This window comes from Perca flavescens, chromosome 12 (assembly GCF_004354835.1).
Source record: "Perca flavescens isolate YP-PL-M2 chromosome 12, PFLA_1.0, whole genome shotgun sequence".
NCBI classification, from domain to species: domain Eukaryota; kingdom Metazoa; phylum Chordata; class Actinopteri; order Perciformes; family Percidae; genus Perca; species Perca flavescens.
In genome coordinates, this window is record NC_041342.1 from 30780650 (window position 1) to 30797259 (window position 16610).

The 16610-nt window shown below is 41.5% G+C and overlaps 1 protein-coding gene across 2 annotated transcripts in view; it reads right to left on the reverse strand.

Moving 5' to 3' along the window:
* LOC114565053 (disco-interacting protein 2 homolog C) overlaps nt 1-16610 on the reverse strand; it is a 299966-nt gene that overhangs the window by 105169 nt on the left and 178187 nt on the right. For both annotated transcript variants that reach the window (XM_028592866.1, XM_028592867.1), the window contains exon 6: nt 5248-5397. In XM_028592866.1, coding sequence (XP_028448667.1) covers nt 5248-5397 — 150 coding nt within the window. The remainder of the gene's footprint in view (nt 1-5247; nt 5398-16610) is intronic.

Consider the following 16610-nt stretch of genomic DNA (forward strand, 5'->3'; position numbering starts at 1 on the left):
GGGTCTCTACTCAGGGCCATCCAATCTCTGTATGACCAAAGTGAGAGCTGTGTCCGGGTTCTCGGTAGTAAGTCGGACTCGTTTCAGGTGAGGGTTGGCCTCCGCCAGGGCTGCGCTTTGTCACCAATCCTGTTTGTAATATTTATGGACAGGATATCGAGGCGTAGTCGGGGTGGGGAGGGGTTGCAGTTTGGTGGGCTGGGGATCTCATCGCTGCTCTTTGCAGATGATGTGGTCCTGATGGCATCATCGGCCTGCGACCTTCAGCACTCACTGGATCGGTTCGCAACCGAGTGTGAAGCGGTTGGGATGAGGATCAGCACCTCTAAATCGGAGGCCATGGTTCTCAGCAGGAAACCGATGGAATGCCTTCTCCAGGTAGGGAATGAGTCCTTACCCCCAAGTGAAGGAGTTCAAGTACCTTGGGGTTTTGTTCGCGAGTGAGGGGACAATGGAGCGGGAGATTGGTCGGAGAATCGGCGCAGCGGGTGCGGTATTGCATTCAATCTATCGCACCGTTGTGACGAAAAGAGAGCTGAGCCAGAAGGCAAAGCTCTCGATCTACCGGTCAGTTTTCGTTCCTACCCTCACCTATGGTCATGAAGGCTGGGTCATGACCGAAAGAACGAGATCCAGGGTACAAGCGGCGAAATGGGTTTCCTCAGGAGGGTGGCTGGCGTCTCCCTTAGAGATAGGGTGAGAAGCTCAGTCATCCGTGAGGAGCTCGGAGTAGAGCCGCTGCTCCTTTGCGTCGAAAGGAGCCAGTTGAGGTGGTTCGGGCATCTGGTAAGGATGCCCCTGGGCGCCTCCCTAGGGAGGTGTTCCAGGCACGTCCCTGGGAGGAGGCCTCGGGGGGAGGTGGAGGGAGGTCCAGCTGGGAGGAGGCCTCGGGAAGACCCAGGACTAGGTGGAGGGATTATATCTCCAACCTGGCCTGGGAACGCCTCGGGATCCCCCAGTCGGAGCTGGTTAATGTTGCTCGGGAAAGGGAAGTTTGGGGTCCCCTGCTGGAGCTGCTCCCCCCGCGACCCGACACCGGATAAGCGGACGAAGATGGATGGATGGATGGATATTTATTGTTTACACCTCATTACCATTTTATTTGATTCTGGTAGTCCATAAAGTAGCTTTTGTAGTTTTTTTCATATGTTCAATATTGGGTATTTATCCTCTGTTATAATAATAAATACTAGGGCTGCCACCTCTTAGTCGATTAGTCGACTAATCGGTCGTTTTGGTCTTGGTCGACTAAGATTTCTTTAGTCGATTAGTCATTTTTTATGCTTATTCATGCTTAATTACTCATTTCCAAGAAACTCATGAGCACATTTATGGTAAACACAAGATTTAAAGTGGTGCTTTTGCAGAATTAATTGTGGAGAAACTCAGTTTTACAGATGGTTAATTAACTACATTTATATTGTGCTTTTCTAGTCTTAACCACCTCTCAAAGCCCACAGATCTGTCAATTAAATCAACTAATCAATTAGTCGACAAAATCATATAAGTGTTAGTCGACTAAGAATTTCTTTAGTCGAGGACAGCCCTAATAAATACATATATTCATTGTTATTCAGTGAAATTACTGATTTAGCAAGGGAGTGGGGGTTAACACTCGCAAGGCACTGTATCCATGTCACATTCTCATTAGGGGCTGAGCCCCCCCTAAAGGTCTGATCCTAGAATCGCCCCTGGCATTCACACTGCTCTAGCCAGTCCCTCCAGAAAAAAGCGATAGTGCGATCGCATAATTTAATGCATAATCAGCCAAATTTTCAAATGTCGCATTTTTTTCAAATACACCGCATAAATTGCTGATTTCCACGCAAAATATGCGGGGCTTTGCATGATTTCATAATCCCCGCATTTTCGTTGCAAAAAAGTCCCATAATATATCTTAGCAGAAAGTTGAAAAATGTTGCGTTTACTTCACACAAGAGCAGCCATTTTCCCCTGTTGCCATGGGAATAGGGGACGTATTTATGAAGGATTATGAAGTGACGTAATCGCGCGACGTGAACATCATCGAAAAGCAGGATTTTCATCAAACTGCAGTTTTTGCAAGTTCCCGCAATTACATCGCATAAAATTGCATAAATATCATATAGCATATTCCATCGCAGTTTTTAAGAAAGCGTGTCATATAATCAAGGATTTTGTTATGGTTCCGGCATTTTGCGTTTTCTGTTACTTCCTTGTAGTTTTCTGTATGTTGTATGTATGTGTTTGTTGGTTATTCTGTATTGTGTAGGTTTTGGTTAATTCCTGTGTTCCCTGTTCTCCCTGGTGTTGTGTCAAGTTTCTGTGTTCAGTTGATTTCCTGTTTTCTTTCTGTTTTTCCTGTTTCCTGTTTTATTTTGGTAGTCTGGTTTTCTGTCTTGTCCAATTTACTTCCTGTGGTTTCCCTCCTTTGTTGATTGTCCTGCACCTCCCTGATGTGTTCCACCTGCAGTATCACCTGTCTCACATTTGTTCGTTACCTCATGTATTTAACCTCTGTGAATGCCTTTGTGTCTTGTCAGATCGTTTTGTATCCGTGCCCTTGTGTTGCTTCCCTGTGTCTGTTTCTGCGTCAGTTTACTCCTGCCTGTGCTTTGCCCGTCAGTTTATTTTTGTGAGTTTTCCAGGCTTTATACTGCCGCTTTTTGCTACAATAAATCTGAGTCCAACCATCTCTCCTGCCTGCCTGCCTCTCCCTAAGTTTGGGTCCACTTTCCCTGCTTTCTCATCACAGATTTTTGCCCGCAACAATCACAAAAAAAACGCCGCATTTTTCTGGAAGGACTGCTCTAGCGTTTACGAGCCCCTAAACCGGAGACATTTGAAAACACTTCTGAGCCGTTCTGGTTTGGAGTCTGCGGGGTTCGTGCTGATGTCTCAACAGCCGCAACATTTGCTCTGTGCAAATGGAGAAAAGATGTGGAAAAATAATATTGATGATCGCTAGGACTCTTCTGCGTTTTACAATATTTCGGGCTGTAACTCTCATTATCTGATCAAATGGGAATTTTGATTATGCGTTGTTTTACCGGCCTGTGCAATGCCTCCAAACAAAGGATAAATGGGGCAAAAGGAAATCGTTCCCACACAGTGAATCGAAAGGTTAAATCCTTCAAAAAACCTAAAAATCTAAATCTGTGAAAACAAAAAGGCCCAAGACCCATTGTGAGCAACATAATACAAAGATGATGAAATGCTCTCCCGTGTTATCAGAGAGAGAGATCTTCAGCCTTTGTTGTGTCTCTTTCAGCCAAGCGTGACGATGAACTCCCATCTGTAAACTCTGGCAACTGATCTGTCGAGCTGCTTCGCTGTGAGCTGTGTTCAACGTCTCAACGTGCACTTCGCCATCCATCACCGCGTCTGATGAATAACTCCGTCTGCTGCAGCTTAATGTCCCTTCATGCAGTATAAGGACGTTTGGTAACACTGTACTTGAAGGTATCTACATAAGAGTGACATGACACTGTCATGACACATGAACCATAACTCTAACCATAACTTGTCATGACAAAAACCGAATGACTCTTACTGAAAGCGTTATGTCATGAACATTTATGACTTGTTTATAATGTTTATGACACGTTCATGACAGTGTCATGTCACTCTTATGTACAGTACAGGCCAAAAGTTTGGACACACCTTCTCATTCAAATGCGTTTCCTTTTTATTTTCATGACTATTTGCTTTATAGATTCTCACTGAAGGCATCAAAACTATGAATGAACACATATGGAATTATGTACTTAACAAAAAAGTGTGAAATAACTGAAAACATGTCTTATATTTTAGATTCTTCAAAGTAGCCACCCTTATTTGCTTTTTTATTAATAAAGGAAATAATTCCACTAATTAACCCTGACAAAGCACACCTGTGAAGGTAAAACCATTTCAGGTGACTACCTCATGAAGCTCATTGAGAGAACACCAAGGGTTTGCAGAGTTATCAAAAAAAGCAAAGGGTGGCTACTTTGAAGAATCTAAAATATAAGACATGTTTTCAGTTATTTCACACTTTTTTGTAAGTACATAATTCCATATGTGTTCATTCATAGTTTTGATGCCTTCAGTGAGAATCTACAATGTAAATAGTCATGAAAATAAAGAAACACATTGAATGAGAAGGTGTGTCCAAATTCTAACTAGAAAATGTATTCATAACACAAGGTTTTATGGGCTGGGTCCAGATTAACTTCCCGTCCGGTCTGGATGGCACCAGTAATACTTATCAATTTTACAACATTTGAAATTAACTTTTTTTTTGGCGCTTTTAGGTGCTTTCATGAAACATTTTTGTCCCTCTTTTTGACGCTCTTTTCATTCATGGTCAACAAACCTGAGATAAAACCACATTCTTTAGTTTGAAAAAAAGCAGAAACTATAAATTATTTTGACTAAAAGTTAAGATCAGAGGTTGTTGAGTGAATCACAGACTGGTTTATGTCAAAGTTTAGTCAGGATACTGTTGTAAAACATTTTTTTTTAATTCTTAAATTCTATGAAAATTGAATAAAACAACCAAAATTCAATAGAAGAAATCATGTGAAGAATGTTGTATGGGTTCCATACAACATACACGCATGCATCCAAGTTATTTTTGGGCAATTTGGTTGTAAGAAACCCATATTTCTCATATAAAAAAAAAGAACTTTGAAAACTCAAGGGTTAAGTTTCACCACGTGAAAAAGACCATGGAAGATAATGAATGAATTTTGGCCATTTTATTTATCTATTTTTGTTATTGATAGGTTTGATATTTCAGCCTACATGTTTCAAATGTATTTTATATCTTGTATGTAGGGTACTACACAAGAAGGTTAGTCTGGGGACAACCTTCACCCACAAGAATGTAGAATCTATTATGAGTTTGGGTACATCTTTCACACAGACAAATTGGAGCCATGAATGTGGGAATCTATTAGGAGCATGTGCCATAAAAGGTGTAGTTTAAGAGTAAAACTTGTGCGCTGACATAGATATCTCATGCTGTGTGAGCACAAAAAGAGTTTAAAAGGGATCCATTTCTATGTACATGTTGGTCAGACACGGTTGTATGCTCATGGTTGTCTTATTGTCATGAAAGTTTGTTCACAGTTTGAATAAAGCTGCATTTGATTTGTACTCTTTGGACTGGTCGTCATATTTGAGGTCTCCCAACATCTTTTCTGAGTCATCAGTTATTGTTACCATCATTATTGCTTCCCCCTGCCCTGCCACTCCTCCCCCCAGATGGTATCCCTTACTCACCGTCCCCGGTCTCCATCAGCTCGGCGTTGCCGTACTTGGGCGTCTGTCTCTGGGCCGCGGTGCCGGCGCCCGGGGCTCTCTCCACCCGGATGTCGTCGGCGGCCGTGTTGTTGGTGTAGCCGGTGACATCTGGAGGAGCAGAGTGGTTCTCTGGGATGTGAGGAGGAAAAGAGGGTATGGTTAGTTCCCCCACACCCACACACATCCTGCTGTTAAAACATTGTTAACCGGAGACTCTTACAATGAGGACCAGTCAGACAGATACATGATTTACATGAGTTTGGTGTTATTATGCAATTAGCTCAAATAGATGTCCCACTGTTCTAATACATAATAGGAATAAAGACTTTTAAAGGTACATATTATGGTAAATTTTAGGTTCATATACAGTACAGGCCAAAAGTTTGGACACACCTTCTCATTCAATGTGTTTCTTTTTTTTCATGACTATTTACATTGTAGATTCTCACTGAAGGCATCAAAACTATGAATGAACACATATGGAATTATGTACTTAACAAATAAGTGTGAAATAACTGAAAACATGTCTTATATTTTAGATTCTTCAAAGTAGCCACCCTTTGCTTTTTTGATAACTCTGCAAACCCTTGGTGTTCTCTCAATGAGCTTCATGAGGTAGTCACCTGAAATGGTTTTACCTTCACAGGTGTGCTTTGTCAGGGTTAATTAGTGGAATTTGTTCCCTTATTAATAAAAAAAAGCAAAGGGTGGGTACTTTGAAGAATCTAAAATATAATAAAATATGTTTTCAGTTATTTCACACTTTTTTGTTAAGTACATAATTCCATATGTGTTCATTCATAGTTTTGATGCCTTCAGTGAGAATCTACAATGTAAATAGTCATGAAAATTAAAGGAAACGCATTTGAATGAGAAGGTGTGTCCAAACTTTTGGCCTGTACTGTATGTATTATGGGTTTCTATTAGAACATGTTTAAATGCTTTATTGTTCAAAAAAACCTTTATTTTTCTCATACTGTCTGTCTGAATATACCTGTATTCACCCTCTGTCTGAAATACTGGGGCGTCTCTTAAAGATCCCCCCCCTCCCAAAAATGCCCAGTCAGCTCTGATTGGTCAGTGTTCCCCGAGTCTTCTGCATCTGCACTATCAGCGTCTCTGCACCACCATTGCAGCCGGGGAATGACTGTTGCGGCACTGCAGCAGCACTTTCTACCTATATACAGTACAGTTGTGACATCACAACCGGACATAAGTCCAGACGGCTCATTTACAGGAAAAGTTTCTGAACACGGGCTGTGTGCATTACTCTGGATTAAGCGTTTTGATACTTTCACAGTATTTATATAGCACATCAATCTGTTTTATATTGAAAAAAAAGACATGCAAATCTCACTTTTTACAATATGGGACCTTTAAACCATGAGTTGGATCAGAACCCTGGAAAAGGCAACTTTAAATGTGTTCACATGTGCTGAAAATTGCAGTTGTAAACACTGCAAACAGGATAATTAATTACATAAAAAAAAGAAATTAACTCTTTCCCATTTGGCAGAAACAGTTAAAGCAGAAGAACTGAAAGTAGTTGAAGTGTCAGCTGAGGTTGAAGCACTAAAAGGGGCTGAACTGTCAATTGTGTCTAGTGTAAGCGCTGAAATGAGCAGGTATCTCAGTTGAAGTGCAATCGCTGAAACCAGTTCAGGTGGTTTTTGAAGTGTAGGTGCTGAAAGCAGTTGAGGTGTCAATTGAAGCCCAACCCCGAAATTACACTGTCCGCGTGTGCGAGGGTCCGCTAAGGTCCCCTCGGCGTAAATGCCGTCATCAGAGTGTATGTGCATAGGCTCTTGGGGACGTCCATGTTCCGCCAATTTTTTGTTCTCCACTAAAAGTTGTAACGTAGCGATCTACTGCGCATGTGTCAAACGCATCCGCCAGGCGAAAAAGTATAAATAGTCTAACTATACGCCTGTGGGATCCGGACTGGCCATCTGGAATTTGGGCAAAGGCCAGAAGGGCCGCCTCCCTATGGACCCCTATGGGCCACTACTGATAATATGTATTTGGTTAATTTTGATTTGGTTATTTTATGCATACAAATATTCAAGATTGTACTGCGGCGAGGTGCGTGGAAAGCTTCACTTGGAAGCTAGTTACTAATTTCCAAAAGAAACAACATTTTGTTATCCCAGTCCGTCACTGTCCGCAGCCGTCCGTGCCCTGACAAACCAAGCCTACGGCCAGGACCTAGTAGTTTTGTGTCACTTTGCCTTGGCCAAAAATTAGCACGGGAACACACCGCGGATACTACAGCCGACGGCCAAGTACCACGTACGTTCTGCGCCTGCATGAGAGGAATTAACTCTCCATACCAGCAGGCGGCCGTAATCTGTTGAGGTGTCAGTTTAAATGTCAATTGAAGTGCAGGTGCAGAAAACAAACGTAAGCGCTGTAAGCAGTTGAGGTGTTCACGTGTCAGTTTGAAGTGTACAAGCTGTAAAAAGTGCCAGATGAACTGCGAGTGTTGAAAATAAGAAGAGACATCAATGGTAAAGTTAAAGACAAACTCTTCAGCAAACTAGTCTAAGGGCAAAAACAATGTGAAGCATTGTGCTAACATTATAAATGAATGAACATGACGGGTTTCTTATGCTCAGCAACTTCAAAAGAGAAACAGATTCCGGTTAAATCTAAAGTGGATGAAAGTGGATTAAAGCGATTTCAGATTTCAGTTAAATTTAAGTAGTATCTTGTAGATTTTTTTTTTGCATCCCCAGACTCATAAATAATGAATGCTACTCTCTAACGGACATATCTATCAAACTATTTAAACAGGAACCATCTTAATCACACCGCAAGAAGTAAGCACAAGTATCTGAAGTTGGATGATCTATCATTGACTTCCTGCAAAGAAAGTTTCAAAAGAATTATGGTTTTTGGCCTCGGTGATCTGACACACTTGACAAATATCGAGAGAAAATCCACCAGAACCAGCGCCGTAAGTTAACTCGCACGCTACCTCTGAGGGGAAAATAAAAACCCTGACTCAATTTCCATCAACACCCACACCTGAACATTGTTTTTTTATAAGGTCGTTTCTCCCACATATTTTTTGCTGCATTTAGATTGTGTTCCAGCCTATCAGTTGCGCCTGGTGTTTTCACAGCTTCCGAACATGCCTCGAAATTTTTCAAATTTACCTCTTTCGGGAGACTCAGCTGCTGTTCGACAACATCAAACGCTGTTTACTGTTCAGCCCGAGGGGAACCTTTACTTTGAGTGGTCGGAGCATGAAATGATGTGGGGAGAAAGATGTGTGTTGAATCTAAAAAAAGGGGGATGTGTGTTGGTGCCGCTTACTGCTCCTTTGCATTCAATTAAATTCTATTCAATTCTATTTGAAGTATCAAATCATAACAAGAGTTAATCTTAGGACACTTTACAGATAGAGTTGGTTCTAGACCACACTCTAACTAATTAATTTACACAGACCCATCGATTCCAATGATTCCCCCAAGAGCAAGCATTTAGTGCAACAGTGCCAAGGAAAAGCTTCGAGAAACCTCGGACAGACCCAGGCTCTTGGTGGGCGGGCGTCTGCCCGTGCCAGTTGGGGGACTGATATTCAGTCTTCTTAATCAACAGGACATGTTAGAATGTAAAGATTGATCTTATATTCTCAGGTTACGGGGTTGCAAGGTTTTCTATGGTTCATCGTGTGCAACTTCTGCCTTTTAGGAAACCTTTCTAACTCATGCTTAAAGGTCCCATGGCATGAACATGTTTTTTAACATTAATATGTGTTCCCCCAGCCGGCCTATGGTCCCCCAGTGGCTAGAAATGGTGATAGGTGTAAACAGAGCCCTGGGTATCCTACTCTGCCTTTGAGAAAATGAAATCTCAGATGGGCCAATCACGAATCTTCAGCAGAGAAAGGGGAGGTAACCTTTCTCCTTAGGACCTCATAAGGAGAAAGGTTAGGAGGTCAGAGGTCAGGTTCAGATGCACAACAACAACCACAGAGCTCACCGGGATGGGAAATGCCGTAAAATGGAAAAAAAGGTTTTATTTTTGCATGACCACAGGAAGAGTGGTGTAAATGAAATTGCTTGAAATCCAAGTCATGGGAAGCCTGTTGCTACTATAGGTGTCTGACAACAAAAATAGATCTTACCTTTTCAAAAAATGTTGAGTGTGTGATTTCACGTTTTTTGCACGGCAACTTCATATTTAACCCTCTGAGAATGAAATACGCACTCCTACTCAAAAAGCGATATTACAAAATGTAATTTCAGACGTGTGTTTAGTCTTTCAATCATATATTACACTACTTTGAGAATCTAAAGGCTTTGGTAAACTTTGGTTTTCTCTTGACTGCATTGGAAATCAAGCGTGGACGCTCTTCCTCTTTGCTTTATACTATCCTTCTAAAACCTCAGAGAAATGGGCGCAGAGAGAGGTCGCCACTTTAGATGAGGAACCCTCACTTATTTCCTCTCAGCATCCATCAGGGAACTCTACCGCTTAAGTCAAGGGCCAGAAGATAGAGGGGCTCAAACTCCTTCAGCCCGCCGCGCTTCACAGCATGACGGCTCCAGCTGTGAAAAGGCAGCAGAGCAAGTTGCATATCAATGCTTTTATTTTGAAGGGCGGCTCACGTATACAAAAGAAACCACTCCGTCATCAGGCTGGTACGGAATCCACTAATGAGGATTTCTCTAATTTCTTTTCAGATGTTGAGAGGCGGTTAGATGTTTTTAATTTCTCATTTTGAAATTAAAGAATGAATTTCATTCATACACACGGAGACTAGTGCAGGTTTTCATCCAATGATGTCTGAATATATTGCAGTCAAGAACAACACTAACTACAACCTTTATGCTAAAACATATAATTAAATTGACACATCTATGACTGAAAACTGAACATTATAGGCATCATAAAAGTCAACTTTATGGCAGAACGGTTGCATTAGTTTGGACAGGTGTACCTAATAGAGTGGTCACAGTCATATGTGATGAACATCTCATTCCAAAACCATGAGCATCAATCTGCTGCTCTAACAGCCTCCACTCGTCTTTTAATGAGACTTTTGAAGCTAACTGTAGAGATTGGCACCCATTCATCAAACACTAATGTTTCACATTTATTCAGAATATGAAAATATTCCGAATTTGTGAACAGCTGTTATATATTATATTTCCAATAAGGCCTTTTTCATTTTCTGAGTAAGACATGTTGTATATGTCTGTATTATTAGGGTTCAAGAAGCATGTATAATGCTTTTGGAATATGAACCTCAATTGGGGGTTTCACTGCAGTTTGGGACAGTTTACGGCCTCTTGGTTGTTTACAGCTTACGGTCAGCTCTGTGCGTTGCTATGGTGGTGGTACACAAAAGCAACTAGCCAACAGTTTGCTAGGCTGTAGATGCATGCATCTATACTACAACACACCTACTTCTACACACAAAAGGTTGAAGGAATGAAAGGGGAAGGCTTTGTTCGCACGGTCGAACAATTCCTCCATGATGGAAAACTAAAAAAATCCAGTTTGCACGTAAACAGAAATATAAGTGGAATATTCACCACCATTAGCCATGTAAATGTGTTAGTGGGAATATTGTCTTTTTTGGAATAAGGGCAAAAAACGGGAATATTATGTGCACGAAAACACACAAGTCACAGGATTTAAACAAACAAAACCCAAACGCAACAGAACAAAGATGTGTTTTTGCTCTGATCTCTCAGTCTCCCTCTTACTTAATATTTCATCAACGTTTGTTCTCTCTCGGGGAGAAATATCTACATCATGTAAACCATACTTACTTTGTGGTAAGACACAAGCACATGATGACAATACTACTTTGAATTCAATTTACTAGATTTAAATTAGCTGTATTGTCTCTTTTTAAAATAGCAACCTAATCTAACTTTGTGTCTAAGTTCTGTGGCTTCATTTCCTCCATGTGTACCGATTGATATCTGCATTTCTTTTCGTCTTATAGCTCTCTAAACCTACTTAAATGCCAAATGCAGCATGCTAACAGAGACGTTTTGGGAAAAGTTCATCCTCTACTTCTCGTCTATCCATTCATGCCACTCATGCTGACTAAGATGGAACTGAAAGTGATTTGAAAGGCTGAGAACGAGTCAGAAAAAGAAAGATGTATAGTATAGTGGAAGGATAAAGAAACAAGGGATGAGAGAGAGGGCGGGGGAAATAATTCCCAGCAAAGCACCGAGCCAAAGACAGCGAGACCAAACAGAATTTTTTATCCAGACATGGACTGCATATCAATAGTGCAGCACACAGCACAGGCATGCTAATTACCGTAGCACTGTGTACGTTCTGTCTCTGCAACATCTGGGCTGTCTGTTTGAGCTGCACTCAAACCAGACGTGCACTCTATGAAGTTGTGTGTCGTTTATCTGTCGGCGAGAGTGTGTGTGCGTGCATTAGTATCCAGTGAACGCATAAGAAGGTATTTTATGATGATGTGTGATGGGGAAGAATATCAGCTCTTGCTGAGGAGGAGGAGGAGGATGAATGCTTTGTTCTCAGGAATACCAATCCGGCGGGCTGTCTGAAGGATTCAGGGACGAGACACTTTCATCTCTACCTCATGGGTCAAGGAGGGTTTTAAGTAGGGTTGTGTCGATGGACAATATCACCTACCAGCAGGGCACCATTTACAGAGGGCATTTAAATGTATCTCTAATAGTTTCTATGTTAACTGTTGGCCCATAGTAGTAGAAAAAAATATTTATGTAAAGCTACCACTACCCTCCGCCCCTGCTTGGTCAGAGGCTCTAGGCGTCAGATACCGACGCAAAAATCACCCTTAAGCGTACGTATGGAACGCGCCGGGCAGAGCAGCAGCTCGACCGCGGCGCTGTAAGATGACGTAGTACACGTGTCAAACTCAAGGCCCGCGGGCCAAATCCGGCGCCTCGCAAATTCGGATCCTGCCCGCATATATAAGTTTAGGTTCACAAATAATTTTGACCCACCTAGTTGTGCGCCAAACCAAAAAAATGGGAAACTTCGCAATTACGTGACACTCGAAGCAGAATTTTGCAAATTTGCCGACTTTGAGACTCAGAAATTTCCCCAGAACCGGAGAGTTTGCATATTCTGGCTGTGAAAGAGGTTGTTGTGAGTCGGCTGTGAGGTAGCCTACTTAGAAAATGTAATCATTGTTTTGCTTGATTTCCTAATTTTAGGATGACTTTGGAACTTTTTTGCTGACTTTATCAGGGCTTTACGTGGACCAAACTGTGAGTGAGAAGACTATATGAGACATGCAATAATTGAGTCAAAGATATTTTACTTTTTCAATTAAATAAAAGCACGTCAATAAACTATACATGTCTGGCCCTTGATGTAATTCACTTTTTCCAGTGTGGCCCTTAGCGAAATTGAGTTTGACACCCCTGATGTAGTATAAGAGCGACAACGGTAGCGAGTAGTATAGAAGAGTAGTATAAGACCGAAAACCCGCGTAGGGAGGTTGGTTGGGGTGGTGGACAGGTCAAACAACACAGGACTTTCACCCACGAGACCGCGGATTGTATCCCATTCTTGTCCCGCGTTTCACCGATACGTAAATTTTGTAACCCAAACCAAGATCTTTTCCTAAACAGTTGTCTCTATCACATCCCGTAACTCTTTTTGAAGCTTTTTCTGTGAATAAGTGAGTCCGCCAATCAAGTCAATAGGGCTGCTCCCTCTTAGTCGATTAGTCGACTAACCAGTCGTTTTGGTCTTAGTCAACTTAGATTTCTTTAGTCAGGTTTGATGCTTTTTTCATGTGAATGACTTATTTTCAAGAAAACGTACGAGCACATCTCTGGTAAACACAAGAATTAAGGGTTGACATTTGACCTAATAGATATCACCGTGAAACCTACTTTGATTACTGTCATTAAGGCAGTTATTTGTTGTATTACACGTTTTCTGAAATGTGTTTAAATATGCAAAGGAGGCATTATCTTATTCAATATATGCATGACTCGTTGCGGAGAAACTCAGATTTACAGATCTGTCGATTAAATCAACTAATCGATTAGTCGGTACAGTTGAATGAGTGTTAGTCGACTAAGAATTTTTTCAATCGAACACAGCCCTACAAGTCAAGCACACAGATAGTGACTGAAATGTGCAGAAAAATGTCAGCAATGCATTTCATTAGAAAGGGAGTTAGTAGTGTAGTCTATATCGACAACGTTTCATTTACGGGGATTGTTCCTGATGTCCTTGCAGCGACAAACATCCCTCACATCAGCGTTACAACACACCTGATGAATAGCATCCAGCAAGCTGCTGAACTGTTTTTCCTCAGAGACCAAAGAGTATTCTCTTTACAGATATACAACACTGACAATGAGGTGGAAAAAGTACTAAAATATTGCACTCGAGTAAAAGTAAAAATTATTTAGTTACATTTAAAAAAACAACAACTGTAAAACGGCGTGTAGTGAAAATAGGACAAGGGGTCATAAATCCAAAACTATTTAGTTTTTAAGTAAAGAAAAATCTATTCAAATGTATAAACATCTGTACAAATGTATACACATATAGCAGCTAGCTTCTACACAGCTAAGTAGCCCGTATGAGCTAATTAGATGTATGTGAATTCCTTTAGCCAGTGTCCGACATATGTTGTCCTACGGGTTGTTAGTGCTAGACAAAAATTAACAATGCTACGAAAACATGTTGTTTTGCTAATTGGCAATTTGCCATTAGTCATGAAAACTTCATTTGAAGTACCAATGCACAAATACTTCCCAAAACATGCTTTCGATGTGGAGTACCTGAATGCTGCCAGTTCAGTCACCTTCGGCAGGCACAGCTGGCATTGCATGATGATAGTATTGGCCTTGGTCTTAACGTGACCTATGATTTTCGTTGTTTTGGGCGGCAGAATTAAATGTTTCAGCTAGCATTTCTACTGAAACAGTCTCGGAACCTTTTTCGCTTGCCTGATCCACCTCCATCTCCTTCTCAATCTCCTACAGAAAGATTTGGCGCCTGTTTGTTTAAAGCACTTGAATAAGAAATTCATGTTGTTTAGATTAAAACAGCCTAAAGGAAATGGTACTGATGGATTAAAACTCACTATTTATATTATTTACAGTACTTGATTTACAGCTGATATGTGAAAAGGTACACAACCTTATTTGTCTAACAGTAATTTATTTTTTCCTGTCACCGGAAGTGCTTTTATTTTGAAGTAGTCTACACGGAATGAGATGCAACATGTCCGTCAAGCTTAAGTTGTTCACTTTGTTGTTTGTAAAACTGCAACATATTGAACAGTAAATGGTCACAGTAAAAGACAAGCGTTTTTGGTTATCATTGGAAGCCATTCCACTACATCATTCATTTGCAATTTCTTTTCTTCTTTTCAGTTTTCGTTAGTCAAAGTAGTTTTTTTTGACAAAGTAGTCAAAGTACAGTTTAAATTACCGATTTTAAAAACAAAATACACAACAAAACTACTCAATACAGTAACGCGAGTAAATGTATTTGGTTACTTTCCACCTCTGGGCAAAGCTACACTGCTATCCCAATGGGCCTCTTCCAGACTGCAGCCTTAATTACATTAAATATGGGAACGTTTCCAAAGCAGTGTTAATGGATTCAGGGTATGGTTTTTTTCCTGACAGAATGAATGGCTGATCAACGTTCTGGTCTTAAGCCTTTTCTTTAATTGTATGCTCATGGTTCGCCCCGGTGTGGATCGCTTTGTATTCGCAATCAATCTAAGAGAAACGGAGGGAGCCACTTCAGTAAATGAGAGTCAGCCGCTGCCTTTTCACATGCCAAGCAGGGAGACGGGCTGATGGAGTCTTCAGCTTGTGCCTCTTCAAGTTTCTGGCTGTTAATTAGGAACTTTTCTTAACCACACAAGGGCAGACGTCACATTCTTTAATACAGTATTTGTGATTTCAGGTCAGGGTTGTAGTACTCCAGTCCGGACTTGAGATGTTTCTCTATTGTCTCGGACGTGTCTTGGACTCGTTGGTATCTACACTCGGACTTGTCTCAGACTTGGCCATTGGACTCGCTGTTTTTCTAGTTGGTCTGGACCGAGTCCAGCCCTATATGCCGTTTAAGTAACTTCCTCCCTCAAAACTAAACCAGTGATGAAGTGCGCTTGTTCAGAAAACAGCTATTGGTTCAAAATCCATCTAGAACGGGGATTGGCATTGTTCCTCGGTGTATGCCTGGCTGCGTCATATACCTCAATCATCAGGCACCAATTAGATGAGAGATCCTCAAGAGAGCAGATTTTAAGAATACTGCATTACAAAAAAAACAACACCAAACTAAAAAGAGGATGCAGGCAGACCTACATTCCTCCACCATCTGCTTTCTGGCTCAGATGAAAAGCAGTTTTGAAAGCAGATTGTCTCTGGCTGAGCAAACAACTGAAAGACATGCAGCATAATTAGCCAAATCAATAAACACCACCGAACAGAGTAACCTTGAAAAGAGGGAAGACTCATTCACACAAGCTGCTATCAGGCCCCCCCTTTTAAAAGCATTGTTGATTCTCCTCATCAACAATTGGCTCTCTAAAAAGCTGTGAGCAACAGCTTTTTGTGCGCGTTTTAACCCCACAACAAAACATGTTACTTTCATGCAGCTACAAAAACAACAACGCTCAATGCTAGTGAGGTTAGCATTGACGTATTCTCATCTGCACTTTCACAACGTGGCTAAGCAACAAATTTAATCAGCAGGGAACAACCGGCAAGGGGCACAACTCCAACAGCAAGCACATGACGGAGGACGCCGTGGGGGGGAGTCACTGAAACTTATGAGGGGAAAAATTCGACATCCCTCCCGTGCATTGAGGGATGGCAGGAGACTGACCCTGCCTGCCTCTCTCTCTCTCTCTCTCTCTGCCAGCCATGCTCCGATTTCAAACTTACCGGAGCGTCCCGACCCAGAGTTTCCATTCTCTACCATAACAGCCGGCACTGCCCTCATCCTCCTCCTCAAGGAGAGGTGGGATAAAAGGCCTGCATGTGAGGAACAAGAAGGGAGGGAGGGAGGGAGGGAGGGGGGGGTCTTGAGAGTAGAGTCACGTCGAGTGTGTTTCAGGAACCCTTCTTTAAGAGCACTAGACTCTTTTCTCTTCACACAGTGCAGTTACCACAGCGTTATATCCTTAAAGAGACTAATAGACATGCAGATGACAAACTGAATAGTAGGAGGTACAACTCTAGTTTGCATAACTCTAGTCATATTATACTCTTAAAGGGACAGTTTACCCCAAAATCAAAATCACATATTTTTCCTCTAACCTTATTGTGCTATTTATCAGTCTAGATAGTTTTGGTGTGAGTGGCCCTGTGTTGGAGATACTGGCC